The sequence below is a fragment of the Gymnogyps californianus genome, chromosome 14 (assembly GCF_018139145.2).
Source record: "Gymnogyps californianus isolate 813 chromosome 14, ASM1813914v2, whole genome shotgun sequence".
In the NCBI taxonomy this organism is placed as follows: domain Eukaryota; kingdom Metazoa; phylum Chordata; class Aves; order Accipitriformes; family Cathartidae; genus Gymnogyps; species Gymnogyps californianus.
The window spans coordinates 11739714-11757423 of NC_059484.1; the positions used below are offsets into that span (position 1 = coordinate 11739714).

The 17710-nt window shown below is 48.8% G+C and overlaps 1 protein-coding gene across 2 annotated transcripts in view; it reads left to right on the plus strand.

Annotated features, from left to right (window-relative positions):
• The first annotated feature begins 582 nt into the window (after positions 1–582).
• The window catches only part of UIMC1 (ubiquitin interaction motif containing 1), a 39193-nt gene continuing 22065 nt past the window's right edge, over positions 583–17710 (plus strand). The window contains exons 1-4 of one of the 2 annotated variants that reach the window (XM_050905522.1): positions 583–642; positions 4899–5056; positions 12108–12198; positions 17360–17484. In XM_050905522.1, coding sequence (XP_050761479.1) covers positions 4907–5056; positions 12108–12198; positions 17360–17484 — 366 coding nt within the window. In that variant the 5' untranslated portion in view covers positions 583–642; positions 4899–4906. Of the gene's footprint in view, positions 643–1778; positions 1838–4898; positions 5057–12107; positions 12199–17359; positions 17485–17710 lie in introns of those variants that run through there. The other variant, XM_050905521.1, reaches the window with a different exon arrangement.

Here is a 17710-nt window from a genome sequence, read left to right on the forward strand (position 1 = left end):
CTCCCGCGAGAGCCCCGCGCGTCCTCACGTGCCCGCGGAGGGAGGCGGTGGCGGCGGCGGCCATGTCGGTTGTGGGCAGGGCGGCGGAGGCCGGCGGCTCGCCGTGCATCGCCGCCCGGCCCCACGGGGCCTTGTCTCGGTGGGTGTTTAAAGGACACAGCGGTTGCTGCGGTGACAGTGTTAAGCGTAGAGGTAGCCTTTGAGGCACCCAGGCTTCGCAGGGAGGGGCTTGAAGGCGCCCCCCCACCGCGCTCGCCTCCTCCCGGGGAATCTGCGCCCGCTGGCCTGCCTGCAGCGCCCCGGTACTGGGCTGAGAAAATGGCGACAGCGCCGGCACGTCCCGCCGCGCCTCAGGACGAGCCGTCGGGGCCCACAGGCCCCTCAGCGCGGGGCCCGCCCGCGACATGGCGCCGCCCGCTTCACAGCCCCGACGGCCACGTGACGCGCCTTGACGCCTCCGCCGCCATCTTGGGTGAGGGCAATGAGGCCTCCGCCGCCAACTTGAGTGCGGGTGAGAGACCCGCCGACCGGGGCCGGCGCGGCGGGGCGGCCCGGCGGGGAGGGAGCGGCGCCGCCGCCTGTGGCCGCGCAACGGGGCGGCCCGGTGGGGCGGGGTGCCGGCCCGCGGGAGGCCCGGGCCCGGTGAGTACCTGTGCCCCGCGGGGCCTGCCGCACCGCTCCGCGCCGGGCCCGCTGCCCCGGGGCTCGCCCGGGGCCCATCCGCCGCGGGGCTCCTGGGGCCGGGCGCCGACTTCACCCCGCCCGGCGCCGTCTCTTCCCCCGGGGGATCCCGGGACTGACCCCCGGGGCCGTTCCCCGGCCCCTTCCCCCGGGGCAGCTCCAGGGCTGACCCCCCCCCCCCCCCAGGGATGCCCACGGGCCCCCGCCCCGGGTGATCCCGCGGACCGGCCACCCAGCGCCAGCCGTGTCCCCCGGGGGCGAGGGGACACCGCAGTATCACTCCCCTCAAGGGCTGTACCCCAGCCCCTTGCCCTGGAGGGGACCCTGGTACTGTGCCCCTTCTCCTGGGGCCACCCTGGTGCTCCTCTCCTGGGGTTCTCCCCTGAGGAGGGCACCCCAAAACCCCCAGCTCTGTCCTGGCCCCATCCCCAGAGGCATCCCCCCAGGCTAGGCCCTGGGGCCAGCTCCTGCCCCTCCTGTTTCCCCCTGCCAGGGCTGGCTCCCTCCCCTTCTCCCGGGGCAGCCCCAGCATGTTCCCCTCCCTTTGGTTTACCCCACCTATAGTTGATCCCCTTCCTCCGAGCTCACCCCCCCATCCCACCCGGGACCCCCCATGCTTCCTCCCCAGCGTGACGCTTGTTGAGTAGCCCTGACGCCGTCCTTGTCGTCTCCCTGCAGAGCCCTCCATGCCTGAAGGCAGCGGGTTGGGAAGGGGACGGGAGGACCTCGGGTGGGTGCTGGGGAGAGGCCTGCTCTCCCCCCACGCAGGGCCTGTGCTTGGAGCAGGGAGAGGTGCTGCGTGCGGGACTTGCTTGGGCTGGGCTAGAGGGCAGCTGAGCAGTTAGCATCTCCCGCAGAGCTCAGTGGCATTTGCAGATGCACAGTGCTTGGGCGTGCGTGGCCTCTGCGGTCCCTGTGTCCCTTCTGTGAAGAGCCAGCTCTACCAGCGGATAAATCCTGTAAACAATTCCTCTCCCCCCAGGGCGCTGTGAGCCCTCCTGTCCTGCTGGTTGCAGAGCATCAGCTGGGCCCTGCGTGCCGGGTCAAGCCGAGGGTCCGGGGACGATATTTCCAGGGAGGCGTGCGGTGCTGACCTGCCTGAACGCGGAGCCGCTTCGCGGTGCTGCCGGGGAGCGTCGTGCCTCTTCTTCCTGAGGTGGGGGGAGTTGTTTACAAAGCGACAGCCTGTGTCTCAAATGGCTCAGAAACTCATCCGGGGATGAGAGTCATTCATTTTTGGCTTCATTTTCAAGCATTTTTCAAGCTGTCACAGCTTGGCAGGTCTGTAGCTGCAGTGTCAAGATTTAGAATTATTCTGTCGGTAATTGCTTTCTGATTCATCAAAATGATAGATGAGAGGGAAAATGACAAATAATCACAAGTTGGGGATCTTCAAGGATATCCCTAAAAATGTGACCGGAGAAGCGTGGCATGTGCGAGTCCCTTGTCAGGAGGTCACCTTTGCTGTCAGAGCATTTACAAAGAAATTCTCTTAAATTCAGTTGGAACAAAACCTGGATAACTGGAAAACGAGTCCATGAGCCAAGCTGCAAAGGTAGTTTTAGATAATTCGGTCTTTGGCCTTTTTTGCTGAGCCTGAAAGCAGGTATCATCACCTCAGGTACTAGCAACTGTCCTTTCCAAGAGTGCTAAAAGCAAAATACAGCTTCTGTGCTTAACTTCCTTATCTGAAGGGGGGGTGTGTGTGCTCTGATGCGTGTTTTCTTCCCTCAGCTATACCCGCTTGTCTAATAAAAGCTATTAGCGCTCTCCTACTCATAGCCTCAGACTAGCACAGCTACGAGTGATCTCTTACTTGTCTTGTTCCCTTAGTTACATTTACAGAGACTCTCTTTGCCACAAATCCCTTCATTTTCAGAAGCATTGTGGGAGTTGTGTGGTTACATCTCTTACATCTTTTTTTTTTTTCTTTCCTTTAAATGTTGAAGGTAGGTGACTCATCATAACTCCAGCTGATATTTCTCAGTGATCTCTTATTTAGCACAGTGCATCAAGCAGAAGATGTATCGCAGAGTCAGAGGAGAGCTGGTGATACCAGCGTGGATTAAAAAAAACCAAAACAAACCTGTGGCAGTTGCTTGTTGCTGTTTGCTTTTGTTTTGGTGGTAAAAAGGTTTACAGGCTGTCTCTCCAAAACCAGAGTGACCCTGCGTAGGCTCAGGTACTGGAGGCGCAGGCCTCTCCAATGCTCCTCCCCATCATCGTGCCAAAACGCCTGTCTGTGTAAGTGTTTTTCTTCTGATAAGGGAGTGTTCCCCACTGTGATGGACGCCCTTTGTTGGGGCAGTTCTCAGCAGCTGGGTGTGAGGCTTTGCTCATCTCTCTGGGCAGAGGGCAAAGGGACCGTTTGGAGCAAAAGATAAAAAAATGGAGAAAGTATAATGAGGATATTCCGACAAGACCTGAGTTCAGCTCAGTTGGAGCAGAACAGCTTTGTTTTGCAAGAGCCAGTGCTTTTCCAAAAGCAGTGCTTGTTTTTATTTCCCCTTCCTAAACACACAAACATTTGTGGACTGCAGTGGTCATTGCAGTCGCTTCTGGAGCTGTGCATGCCATTTGTACAATATTCTGTCTTCAGAGGGCTCAGCAAGCCTTCAGTGCAAATCATGACTCACCAGGATAATCATCTTTTGTCTCTAGACATGTGTGTGCATGTATTTGCAGAGGAAGGGAGGCAGAGAGGCTAAGGGAGCTTTTGACGGCTGCAGATAGTAGGGAGGGAATGCATGCATTCCTCTCGGCCTCACCTTGCTGCCTCGGACTGTAGATGGAGCAGTGCACTGCTGTTCTTAGCGCTGATGGGGATTTTGAACTTCTTGCTCATTAGTATTTCTACACACAGTGGCTGTTTGCAATTTTGTGGTGTTACAGAGAAGGGTTTGGCTCTATATTGGGTAATGTAGGGTCTTCGTTGCATCTTCTCTTACTCTTATTTTAGATCTAAACAGCACATTTGAGCTATTTCAGTGGTCTTGAAGGAAGGCAGAATGATCCTGTGGAAGGACACTGGTCTGGGAACCGGCCAACTTGACTTGCATTTCCAGCTCTGCCGTTCTCTGGTGTGTAACGAGGGGCTTGTTGCTTAACCGCTCTGCACATGTTTAATTCTAACTTAAACAGAGCTGATCGTGCTCAGCCTGCTTTGTAATGCTCTTCTAGATCACAGTTCAGGAAGCACCGAATGTTGTTGTCGAGTTATTTGCCGAACGGCAAATGTAGACAGGAAAGCGTGGTTTAACTCCGTGTGCCGTCCTGCTGCTCTTGTTCACCATTCCTGATCCTCTCGTCTGAGTCCTTTTTGATCAAAGCAGCTAACGCTTGCTGTGCATCTCTCTCCAACAGTCTATGGGCTGGCAAGGAAAGGAGATGCTGAAGTACTGGCTTGCATTGTGTGGGCACCTGCCTTCAATTGTGCTGTTCGTAGAGCACTCAGGTTTGCACTAATAACGCTCAGCAGGTTCCTCCCTGCTTGTCAAGTGCCTTCTTTAATACGAATGGTTCAGGCATGTCTGTGCAGAGGACTTCCGGAGGCTGATGCTCATTGAGAAATCCAGGCTGCGAGATAAACCTGTTGTCTTGTTTCCAACCTGCCTACTGCCATTGCCTGCGTTTTCCCTTTTTGTAGTGCTGGTGCAGCCTTCCACTGAGCTGCTGTGCTGAGAGCAAAACAGCGTCCTTTGAGGAACATGCCTTTCCCCCTTGTTTTGTTGAATATAAAGCTGACAAATGGCTGTGCTGTGGTGGCTTCTTGTTCTGGCATGCAAGTTTCAGCTTGATCCGCTGCCACAGCCTGGTTTGTTCTGCTCCAGGATGGTGAAGGTGTGGGGCTGAGGAGAGGAAGTTTGGGGAGGGCAGGAGGGTTGGGCCTGCTGTGAAGTGATGCTTTGGAGGAGTTTGCTGATGAGCTTTAAGAGGAAAGCCTCATTGCTTTGGAGCAAGGGCATTCAGAGTGGCTTTGGTCTGTGTTGCTGTTCCCCTGAAACCCCTCTTTAGCAATCAGCTATAATAAAATATTCTTAACTAGATGAGTGGTGACTAGTACATGTGGCTCCCAGTAACGCTAAATCCACCACGCTTTGTAATAATGTTCTAATGCCTGGGGTATTTTGCCTAAAAATAGCGAAAAAAGGATGGCTGTTAAGGGAAATCTAAATCAGAAGGAAACAAATGGCTTTTAATCTTTCCCTCTGTTTCAGAGTGAAGGATGCCGAGGAAGAAGAAGCCCACAGAGGGCCTGGACTCTCGAGGTCAGGATGGGGAGGAAGAGGAGGAAGAGAAGAGGAGCCCAGCCAATGCTAAGAAGAAGCGCAGTTTTGTGGATGCATTTATTATTATATCTGACAGCGATGGAGAGGTCAGTGATCAGCTTGTGGTGTCCAGAGTCTGTGCTGGGCCCCGCTGTTGCAGGAGAGTGCCCGAGCATCCCGTGCTGTATGTGCCGGGGTCAGGCTTTGTGCAGAGGGTATTGTGCCGTTCCTTTTCTTACATATGAGATGAATCAAATCCTATTTGACTAGGAAATGAATGGTGTGCTTCGTGAGGGTGAGTTATGAGTCTGGGATTTGATAACCAAATCCTCTCAGAACTGAATTTGAAACGTAATTTAAAAGTAACCTTTTCTCAATCCCTTTACAAATCTTTTTTTCATAATTTTTATTTGATTGATTTCCAGCTAAACCATAGAAACATGATTCTGTATTATGTGCAAATAGATAAGAAAATGATTCAGAACACAGGCTTGCGAGTAGCTCAGACACAGCTGGTGTCTGATAAACTGATCCTGAATTACAGAAGCCTGAGTTTTTAACCCACTTCCATAGGGTGTAAAGGTGAACTGCGGTGTGGGTGTGCCTGGCTAAGACATAAAGGCTCAGATCCCTGATCCCTAGCATCGTCTTCCAAACATCAGCCTTACCCTAAAAGATTGAAATGTCTGCCTCTGTTACACTGGTGTTGGGATGAGTGCAGTCCCCCCGCCTGGGGGAAACCCAGAGCCCTGAGAATCTGTCCTCAACTGAGTGAGGTACGCGAGAGGAAATTATTAGAATTAATTTTTTATGTATGACTGTTAAGGCTTTGCTCTGTCTTGCTGGTGATTTGGGATCCTAAGCTGCTTTTTGTAATTCCACCATTTTCAAAAGCATTTCAGTTCACTCTCAAGCTGTAGATCTTAAATCAAGTCCCTTTCGCTCCCACATCTGCAGCGTGCTTCTCTACAATAAGGCGATTATCATGTGAGGAGGGGAAAAGCACTAGAAATAAACAGTAAAAAGCTGTAGGGCAAATGATATTGGATGTTTTTTCTTCACATTGTCTGAGTTCTTTCCCATTGGGAAATTCCCTGAAAGAAATGGAACATATGGCAGTAATAGTTCAGTGGGGTTAAACCCTTAGCTCTGCAATATGCTAAGTTAACTTCAGATGTCTGCTGCATCACTGGCCTTTATTGTGAAACCTATAAGGAAAAAAGAAGTCAGCAGCTATAAGAGCTGCTGCAGTACATAAAAGATCAGGACCTGTTATTGTCTGCAATTATTCATCTCAATGTGCACGTATCTGAAAAAGAGGAAACAAACGTCTCTTAAAACACATCTATAAAAAGGTTAGGCTCCCTGACTGTTCTGTAAGTTTGTCTATAAACAATAAATTCTGATGGCATAATCGGTCATATTACAGAAAAGGATATGCTCAGAGAGGCTGTTAAAGAGCCAATTAGGTTCTGTTTAAGTGACAACAGTTCAGTCAGTTGAATGAGTGGATTTATTCAGTTCAGTCTCTTTCTTTCTGTGAGTCATCAGCTTCCAGATCCAGTGCCACAGTCTCTTGTCGTGTTGTTTTCTGCAAAATCAAACCCAAAAATGTGATTTACTTGGGATCTCAAAAAAATAACTGTCTGGCTTCTGTAACTGTCTCAGCTCTTCAGTGTACATCAAGTTGAATTTCAATTTCGAACCTTGTAACTGTTGTTCTTGCTCTAGTAAGACCTTGTTATGTGTTCAAGAAGAGGTGTGGGAAGCTCAGATCAATAGCAATTTTAGAGAACAATACATTCTCAATTAATCTTGCATCTGTTAGGACATGGTTCCTTATGAATCAAAAGCTACAAGGACAATTTGGGCATCATTGATTCGATGGCTTTCTTCCTTGGCAGTCTCTTGGCAGGTATCTATAGAACAAGTCCCTAGTTCTGCTTCCAGACCAGCAGATCTTGTAGCAGCTGCACCTGGAAAGCCTCCAGCTTCTCACTTTTGATGATCTTTGGCAGACTGCCTCTCCCAGGAATTTTTCAGTCATGCTGGATTATCAAGCTCATCCATGTTATTTTGCCAAGTTTTCTTTCTTTGCTCATGTCTATGCTGTGGCATCTGCAGAGCTGCATCAGAAGGAAGTTTTCTGGACATGGGGCTTTCTGATCTCTGCTATATATAATCCTGGATTTGGGGAACGCTTCTCTTTTTTTTTGGGAAGGGTCAGACAAAATAAGAACAGTCTCTCTGGCTTTGTGGAAACAAGAGATGACCTTCTTTGTGCAGACTGTGTCTCTGAAAATGCAGACATGACGAATAAGCAAAGTGGTTACTGTCTCCCCTGACTGTTTAAATCCTGCACGGAATTGGTTGCCCATGCCAGAAGATGGGTGGCCGTTCACAAATACACAATATTTCAAATAGTGCCCAACAGTGCTCTCTCCAAGCATAGCAATTCCTGGTCTGTCTCGTGAGCCTCCTGCTTGAATTGGGCTGTTGATAAAGACTCTTTGACCCCCTAGATTTTCTGAAGCCACGTCTGAAAGATGATTGCCACCCAGCTGGAGGCCTGGCCAAGCGTGAGCATTGAGCACAGCCAGAGGCCCAGTGGTTGTGCTAACCTGTTTGACTGATCTGCAGCCTTCAGTGCAGTTGATCCCAAAATGCGCTGATCTACTGTGGGGCCTTTCAGAAGGGTCTGTTTTTCCTGGGTAGATCCTTTGGGAGCTTTGAGAATACCTGCCTCCACTCATAGAGTTTGCATGAAGTCTCACAGGCTCTTTCTGCCAGATTCATCAGCTCTGCCAGCCCTTGGGGAACATATGACAAGACTCCAGGGTGATGGTGCCATCTGTTTCTGCGTGGCATCCATGGCCTGTCTTCTCTTTGGTCTGGGACATCCCTTTGCCTGAGTATTCCTGTGTTTGGAGAGACTCGTAGTCTGGGTAAATAGCAGCGTGTGTTGATGTTCCAGATCAGATATTCGTTTTGGTAGAAAGAGGGAGGTGTGTTTGGGCATCAGCTGGAATACCTGGCCACCACCCTGTCCTGTTCTGCATCAGCTGTGGTGGTGGGCACTTGTCTTGGGACCAGGCATGGCCTGAGGGACGTGTTGCTATGAAGAAGATGGCGCTGGAAGCATCACAGCTAGGATGGCAGTGCCCACCTCACACCACTGACCATCCGAGTGAAGCGGAGCCACGTGGGAGTATCGCTGCAGCACCCTGCTGTCCCCATGGGCTCTGCTGCGGTACCAAGGGACCCAGTGCCTCCAGTTCCCAGAGGAGAACGCAGTGTGAGTGTGCTCTTGAGGAGGCTCCGTGGCTCTGCTGCACTCACTCCTCGGAAATCAGATTGGTCTGAATCCAGGCTCCTTACAGCCTGGTAAAAGCCCTTTTTTCTGCAGAGGCCTCCCTCCCGTGTGTCAGGAACGACACGTCTGGCACGAGCCCTGTTGTGTCTTGTTGTTCTAGTCTCCACTTCCAGCAGGTTTGTTCTAATGAGCTGAAAGACAGAGCAGAGCTGAAACGGATTCTGAACTGAAGTCAGAGACTAATAAAGTAGGGTGTGATATTAATTTCAGCAGCAGCCTTGGCTAGAGCCAAACGTGGCACTTCCAACATCTAATTGGCTTTTAAAAATAAATTAGTCTGGTTTTCATCTGCATATTTCCCATGCAGGACGTGTGGTGTTTGGCTGTGCCCTATTGTTAGATTGTCCCAGCTGCTGTTGAGCAGTAAAATTACCCAGACCTTTTGACTTTGCAGTCTGCGCTGTTAGTTATGGAGACGTTCTTCTGTAGCCTTTCCTTCCCTGCGTCAGTAGAAGCTGATTTCTGTGGTTTATGATGTGGATTCGAGGGAGCAGGATGTGGGAGGCTGGCTACTGGCTTCCATTTACGGGCTTTTAGAAGCGAGTGGAGCTGTATCTGTTTCTGCTGGCAGAGTCAGGTTCTCTTAAGTATGTGCAAAAGCATTTTTAAAATGGGAATTTGATTTCCTGCTGTCTGGTGAAACCAAGCAGGTTAAAAAAACAAGGAAGAAGAATAGTGGCTGCCTTCCACTAAATGTGTAGGGAACTTTGGAAACCCGTCTTTTTTGTGATCTGTGTACAATGCTGACAGTAAAATTGCTCATAAGAGAGCATCATAAATTAAACTGCCGAGCCTGACACACAGGAAGAGAATTTGGATTCCTTCTGGCCATTATGCTTTAAATTGACGGCAAAGGAGGAGAGATGCTTTCCACGCTGGCACTGAGCAGAGGTGTGCGGTTCCCACCTCGCCTCTGCTATAATAATTAGTTTCCCCTGGAAGTTGTGTGTTGGAGATGACCTTGTAACTAAGAGTATTGGCTGCAGTTTGGGAATATTTTAATTGATTAAGATTATTTTTGGACTAGTGATCTTATTAGAAAGGCAGTTGGTTGAGTGGCCCCCTGAGTTCCTATTATCCTTGTAGACAGATGAGCATTAAAAGGTTGGGTCAGAAAGAGCAAGCCCTGTTGTCTTCTCTGAATTTTCTTGGTCCCTTCTGTTTCTACCATCCATGCCTGCATTTATGCAGAGCACTCCGGAGCCTGCGGGGCTCTCTCCCAGCAGAGGTACAAACAGCCATAAATCCTAATTAAAAGGTATGTTTTATTTTCTGGGTTTAAAAATAAAGAAGATTTAAGAATTCTTGGAATTGAGATGTGTGTGTATATTTTGGCCCATCAGGATTAATTGGATTTGCTTCAGCGGTTCGCTGTACTGTGGCTGTTCGGTAGAACACTGCTAAGCAATTTAAACATCTTTCTCAAATGTATGAGGTTCGTACAACACGTGTCCTGCAATGATTTTGCTCCTGCCACTGTTGTAAATGTCGAGAATCTTCAGGACCCAGCACGGTGAACCGAGGCACGTACTCAGCTGCGTGGTGAAACCGGGCAGCCTGCCCAGCACCGGGCATGCCATTCCCCTCCAAAGCCCCGGAGGTGTTTGAGCCCCGTCTTGTCCTGTGCTGCCTATTGTAAACGTGTGTCCCTGTGCACAGAGCAGACACTGGCAGCCGTGGAAAGTTTGGTGTGCTCATAAATCACATCCCTGCCCTGGAAGAGAGCTGCAGATGAGAGTGTCAGGGTTGACCTTCCGGCAAGTGCAAGAGTGATGAGGGGAAGATTGATGCCTAGAGAGAAGAGCTGGGGATTTATAGAGCCTGCTAGGATTAAATTGCCCCTGTCTTAAGCTGGAGTAGGTTTAGCACTCTTAGACAGGGCTTTGGGGGAGAGTGGGAGAGCTGTTGCTTAACCTCCTCCAGCATATAATCCTAGCGTGATCCTGGTGTGATCCTACAGACTGTTGCCCACTCCCTTAGGTGTGAGCTGCCCGCAAGGTCAGCATGGGGCTGCTGCTGCAGACTCAGGCAGGGCAATTCGGAGTAGGAGAACCAGTGGCTTATGGAAAACTGTGGAGAAGGATGATATGCCAGGGCGCTGGAAGAGAGGATTTCACCTGTTGAGCGTGAGCTAGGCATCCCATCTTCTAGCAAGAGAGAATCTGGCTGTGAAGCAGCCTTTTGGAGACACAGTGGCAGATCTTAGAAATGGGGTACCAAAACCAGGCTGGGTGGGGAAGAGTAGGAATCGGTCAAAGGAAAAAAACCCTTAGGTGCGAGCATGAGTGTGTGTGTGGACTTGCCGAGCATGATTGCTGCCTTGTTGTGAGCTGATTCTTAAATCAGTGGAAGTGAGGAATGGCGTAGGTATTGGGGCATGTAAAAGCTGTAATGTATTAGGGTTTCAGGAAGCCACTTAATAGTATGTCTTGCAAAATCTTAGTTGGATAAATAATTCAATTTGGTCTAGATAGTAACATTCCTGGATTGAAATCCTGCTAAAAGACTGTCAGCAAAAGCTGGTGATGAACAGAAGAGAGGCTCATTTGGGGGAGATGTAAAGCTGAGGCCAAGAGGATCAATATTAGGTCTGTGTGAGTTTTAACATCCTCATTAATGATCTGTAAGAGGGAGCAAGTGGTGTATACACATTAATAAAATCTACAGATAACACTAAAGCTGGAGATGTCTTGAACAAAACTCAGCATAGAGGTGCAGTCCAAAGGACTTCACAGGTTCAGAAACACAGGCAACGGACAGCAGAAATTGATTACGCTTGAAAATAAGCAGTGTATCTGTTTGCATTAAAGTAGCCCAAGCCACATGCCCCACCTTGAAGCCCCCCTCCTGGCACAGGAGGTGGTATGAGGCACAAGCGTGTGGCCAGTTTGCCGTGAGTCTCATGGACAGCAAAAGCAACTGCAGCTGTGGACGGAGCTGTGTGAAGCCCCATCCTGGCCAGGCGTGGGTCTCTGCCTGAAACACTGGGTTTGATTATAATCCTACCTGATTTAGAGAGACAAATTGGAACGGGTCCAGTGCCAGCCTTCGGTAATGTGTACGCCCTCGCTTAAGCCGTTAGGACAGCAGCTTGCATAAATGTGTGCCAATTAAGCCTGCGACCATTCTTGTTGCAGTCTGTGTGCTTAAAGCAGCATCCACTTAGGTTGTTCGTGTGGGTATTATTCTGGGAGGCCTCGAGATGACAAATTTCTGAAGTATTCGAGCTTCAAAAATGAAACACTTGTGGCAATACAATGAGAGAATAGCATGAGGAGTAAATACAGCTGGCTCTCCTGCCCTCAGGGTGCACTAGCGTGGGTCCCCAAAAATGGCTAGGATTCTAATTTTGGTCACCTGAAATTGTTTGGGCAGAGTACTAGAAACTGCATGGCAGGAAACGGTCCTGGCTTACAGGTATGCGATGTTCAGTTATAAAAAGGTTTTGTTTTTCTGTTTTCAGTGCTTACAAATACCGATGTTTTAACAAGGCCAAACAAATTCTCTCTAAAATCATGGGCAGCAGGTGCAGTGCATGGTGGTGACTGGCATGAAGTCTATTGTCTCTGTTTATGTCAGTCTGTAACTCTTTTTGCTCGTTATGCTTATCACACAGCTTTTAATAGTTACAGAATGTGCTTGAATTATGTTTGAAATTCAAATTTCACACAAATAGAGGCTTGTTCTTGAACCAGTGTTTGTGTCTGAGTAGTGGAGGGGAGGGGGCGGGGCTGGTAGTATTTCTTACATATTGTATGCATTCACCATGTTTTTTTCCATTACAGCAGGAGTCAAAGGAAGAGAGTGGATTGCAAAAGAAGAGAACAAAACAGCAGCTGGATAGAACAAAGTTTGCTGCTAAAAGAAAAATTGCACGTAGGTCTCGAGTGTGGGGCTGGGGAAGTAGACTGGTGCTGAGCAGCTTCTGCTGTTTGTGTTAAAGATTATTTCCCTTGCAGAAAGGCTGGGGATGCACAGCTCTCGGAGAAGACCCTTCTCAGGGGTAAAATTTGCTTTTCTGAATAGGCACACTGTCACTTGTTTTCTCCCCAGGCGGCATGTGCGCAGACTGGTGCACTTCCAAAATAAGTGTGTGAGGGTGTCGGTACCTCACCGGGTTTCAAAATTGATTGAAGCAGATCTGAAAGCACTGTCAGTCACAAACTGCTTTCCCGTTCAGTCCCCTCTGCTGCTGTCTTTCCCTGAAACGTCATGATGCTCTGACCCGGCAGTCGCAGCTCAGGAAAGATCTGAGTTGCAGCTGACAGTTCTCTGAAATCATCGGCTCGTAGTGTGGGGGCAGCTGGAGAAGCCAGCAACGTTGGGCATCATAAGGAAGGGTGTTAAGAACAAGAGATTTGTTTTACGTCATTTTGCTGTTATATAAGTGTTGGTGCACCCACATGAACAGCACTGTGTGCAGTTCTGGTCTCCGCGTCTGAAGGACACGGTGGAGTTATGGGACATCTGGAGAAGGGCAGCCCAAGCCATGAAGGGGAGGGAGCAGCTGCCTTATGAGGAGTGACTGGAAAGCCTGGGGCTGCTCTGTTAGGAGAGGAAAGTGGGATCAGAGTTCACATCGGGAAGGCAGTGCCTCAGCTGAACACAGAGCTGTTGTTTACCAGCTCCTACAGCCAGGGTACAGTCAGTGGAAATAGCAGGAGATAGGTTTAAAACGGGCGAAGGAAAGTGATGCTTCACACAGCGTGTAGTGAACTCCTGGAAGTTTTGTCACAGGAGGTTGTGGAGGGGTCAGCACCAGCAGCTTTAATAAGGGATTAAATGCATTTATGGACAATAGGTCCATAAACCGATGCTAAAGGGAACAGGCTGGGATGTTCCCGCTCATGTTCTGCAAACAGCGTTTCTGAACGCTGGGGCTGTACAAGCAGAAGGGACCACTGAGTGTCGCCAGGCTTGCCTGTACTCCCCGTACAGCACCACTTGTTACAGCGGCCAGGCAGGTGGACCATTGCTCTGCCCCAGCAGATCCACGCTCATGTTCTTGCGCTCCGCAAGGCAGCGGTCCATCTAGTGTGTTAAATTCAGAACATTTTAAAATGGGAGAGATGTTGTCTCCTGCAAAACCCAAAGCAATCACTGAACAAAATGGAGCACGCCAGCGCTTGTCAGTCCTCAGAGGGCTTGTGTGAATTAAATTGTTTTTAATAGAGGCCTAAGGCCATAGCATGAAACAGCCTCGCTCTTTGTGGGAGTTGAAACCCACTGTGCGTGTCCTGTGTCGAACAAGTAAGATAGCAAAGTCAAAGATGGGGGAAGAGTTCTTTTTTTACTTTTTCTCCCAAAAGAAACAGAACACCAAATAAAAGCTGACCCCCCCCGGAGATGCTGTTAAAATGTGACCAAACATATGATGCTAAGAACAGGGAGTTGCTGAAGTTGGATGTCCTCATTGCATCGTTGAGTATGCTGGGTTTCGGGAGCTGGTGCTGTGCTAAAGGTGTTCGATGTGCTCCGGAAAATCCATGGGAGACAGGGCTGGCTCTCTAGCCATTGTATAATAGAGGAGTTTTGCTGCATTTCTAGATGTTAAAATTCTTGATAATAGTTTTTCTGTTCCTGGGGCAAAAACTGCCTTTTTTTTTTAGTGTGCACGTCTGCCTCCTCGAAGCGCAGGAGGTGCCTGGCGCCGCTCGGTCGGAGAGCGGTCGCTTGTTTAAGCACGTATGATGGTGGGTCTGTTCTCTCATTTATGGGAAGCTATAATTAGACTTTTGGTGTTTGCTTTTAGGCAAATTAAGATTTGAAGTAGTAATTATTTTTCTCAGTGTCTTTAAATAAATTCTTTGAATTGCGAGGCAAATTGGTCTTTTGTAAAGATTCGGTGCTTCTGGGTAGAGCAAGTTCTTTTTCCTCAAAACTGGAAAATTTCAGATATTTGCAGGCTCTGGTTATAAAGCGTATCCTCCCATTTTTGCTTTGTTGTGGTTTTATTCATTTTAACCTAAAGCCATAACTAAAATATATCTGTGACGTTTCGTCCTGACAGGATAAATGGAAATACAAAACCTAAAGAAGTCTCTGTCTTTTTCTGGAGGAAGTCAGTGCTTTAAAGCACATTTGAATGTTTTTACTGTAATTGCACTTTGGATATGTGGAAATACTGAGATCCCGCATTTCCATTATTTTTGAGTAAATCTCTTACTAATAAGTGTTAGAACTACAACTAGTGGGGTTTTGCATCTAATTCACTTTGCAAATGTCAAAATGGAACATAAATCGCTTAGCAAATTGCCGTATTAGCATTTAAAAAGGCTCTGAAATGGTTTAATTTGTTTAGGGCTGCAATGTCTTAAAAACAGTTTCTCCCTGACCCCTCCTTTCCATCTGTGGGTTTCTTGGATGGCCTGGGCCCCGGAGAGGCGCTGGGATTTCGTGCTGTGTTGGGATGGATGTGTGGCGAGTGGATTTTGGAGTGTGAGACGCAGAATTCCCAGCCGGAGGTGCTGGCGCTTCCCCACCTGGCAGCGGGAACAGGCTTCTGCGAGGCATGTGATGTGTGTGAGCTGAGCGTAACGGAGCTTGTCTGTCCAGAGAGGGGTCATTCCTCCCGAGAGCTGTGGGAGCCCCTGCCCCGCTGGCATGCTCTGGGAGCGTGGCTCGCCTCTGCTGCACGCTCAGTGCTCACTCCCGGAGCACTCCAGAGGTCTGTTTGCACACACCGGTCAGGGGCTAACGCAACACTCTGGATTTCTAATCATTGTAAATTATGACCGGTGCAATCAACATCAAGTTTAATAAAACGCACGGTGCTGAGAAATGATCAGACGTGGAGCACAAAATACCGTCAGCTCCAGACTGCTCAGCTTAAAGCAGGTCAGGTCTCCTGGAAGGCATGAGCAGAGCTGCGCTTTGCTCTCCCCACTGTAATGCCAGGTGGATTTAAACTCAAGATTTCCTTGTCTCAGGAGCACCTACTCAACTGGAACGTGCACTAAGTGCATCTCTTTTGTCGCTGGTTTCTTTGCCAGAGGCAGCATTTGTCTGGCACATTCCCTGTCCCCAGAGGGGAAATTGCTGTGCCAGGGAGGGAGAAGAAAACAAAATGTACAGTAGTAACTCGCCAAAAAATGTTTCTTTTTATTAAGCTTCATGGATGTTGATAGCCTGAACTGGTGAACACTCAGGCCCCCGTTTTAATTTCAGCACGTGGAAAGTCTTGTGTTGCGGGGCACTGATCACGTGCACCGGTTTTCTTGCACATGTCAGAGTTTGCAGGATGTGGCCTGATTGCTGTGATGGTTTGGGCAGGGAGCACACAAATCAGTACACACTTACTGAACGCCTGGGAGGTGTTTGGTATTGCGGAACTGCTGCGTATTACTGCCGTTCTTGGGGACGGGAGCCTTCTTCATACACTGGACTGTCGTGTGCTTTCCATTAAAGGATGCATTTTTTTTTTTTTTTTTTCCCCTGGTCCCTCCTGGCTGTAACATCATAGAGTGACTTTGTCCAAGGACAAAAGATCCCCGTGAGCTCTGAGTGCGCTGCAGTCTGTCTTCACTTCAACCTCTTTCTTAATTGTTAAAGAAATTAAAAAAAAAAAAACCCAAACCCAAAAAACCAACCTAAAGCTAAGTGCTGATTTAGTAGGACATTTAAAGGAATCTACGGCTGGTAATCAGAACAGTCCAAAAATGCTTCAAATCCTGCTTGGGTGGGGGAGAACCAGCCTGCCGTTAGCAACGAGCTGGGGGAAGGGCAAAGCAAAGCCTGCTGCTGTGTGGATGCACCTCAGTGCAGTAGTGCCGTGATGCACAGGCTGTGCTAAGACCAGTGCAATCCCAGGCTGCTTCAAGGGAGGCTGCGCTGCTGTATTTTGGTGGCAGCTGGTAGGAAAAGGATGGGTTAGAAAATGGGAGCCTGCAACTTCTGAATACGTCTTTATCCACGGAAATGTCTGTCTCCAAAACTGGCTGCAGTGAAGGCATGTTTTGTGCTTGGGCGGCCTTGCTTTTCAAATCGCGTCTCTTAAAGCTCTTCTAGCCCATCAGAGAGCAAGCTTTTTGGTTCATGCATGAGATGGCACGTGCAGGATTCTGCCTGAAGGAGGGAGCGGGTTTTGAAGGAGATCTGTCAATTTGTTTTGAGTGAGAAGATGTGTTTTTTTCAGCTCCTGAGAGTGCTGTTGAGTTGTTTTCCAAGCTGCACTCCGTTCTGCAGGCATTGTACATTTTAAGCATAGTGAAAGTGTTGGATTGAATCTAAGTAAATAAGTGTTTTCTAAAGTAACTAACTGCTTTGTTTCTAAATAGCCAGTCTTGGCTTCTGGTTTGCTCTGAGTGAGGAATATTTCAGGAAGAAATTTTCTGCTGAAATAGCAGTTAAAGCTGTAGGAAACCTGTTTCCCATGCGTGACTGACTTAGTGATGCAGTGGAGTGGTGATGTGAGCAGAAGGGGGATGTATGCATGTGAAAGATCCTCCATAATACCACCGAGCAAGTAACATTATCCTCCACAGAGCTTTCCACCTGCAGCTCAGGGTGAACAACACGTAGCTCTTTTTCTCTTGGGTAGGTCTCCTGTGGTGTTGCAGGTATCTGCGTGTCAGAAGGCAGTGAGATGTGCTATTTGGCTAGTAAAAAAATGTATTGAAGATGATGTGTTCTTTATCCTGCCTTGCTGCTGAGCCTATCCAATATAAAAATGAGCACACTTTGGAAATCTGTCCTTTTCCTCTCTCCTTGAACATGCGTTCTGCAGCTGTAGAGTGTGTTGTTTGATGACGGCAAATAAAATGTCCTGTTGCAGTTAATATACCCAGGGAGTCGGAGTTAAGATTGCTGTAGAAACCCTAACTGAAGTTCCTGACTTGGGTTACCTTTTCCATTTAGTATTGCCTGCTCCGGTTTTGGTGACACCTTTTCAGGAAAGCTGAGGTTTAGATGTTTTGCTCTGCATTCCTCCTGGGGAGGTGGGACCCTTGGACATTTCTCCCAACATGTTGGATATATGTTGAGTGTTTACATACAGCTGCAGCTGTGACTTGGCATTATCCTTTTTCTTCTGCTGTAGAGATGACTGAGGAGGAACAGTTTGCACTGGCCCTGAAAATGAGTGAGCAAGAAGCCAGACAAGTGAACTGTCAGGAAGAGGAAGAGGAGGAGCTCTTGAGGAAGGCCATTGCTGAGAGCCTTAATGTAAGTGTGCTTCTGTGAAGAGGCTTACTAGGGTTCTTCAGCAACGTTGCTTTCTGTGCTTGCTTTGCCACACTGCACAAAAGAAGGTTTTACTGGGGGCTTAGCTATTTCCAGCGTGAGCTGGAACTACAGCAGTCGCAAAGTAGTTGTTTTGTACCATTCCTAGTGAGAGGGGCATATGAAGTCTAACCTCAGCTGTCCCCTATTTTGGGGTACACGGTTCTGA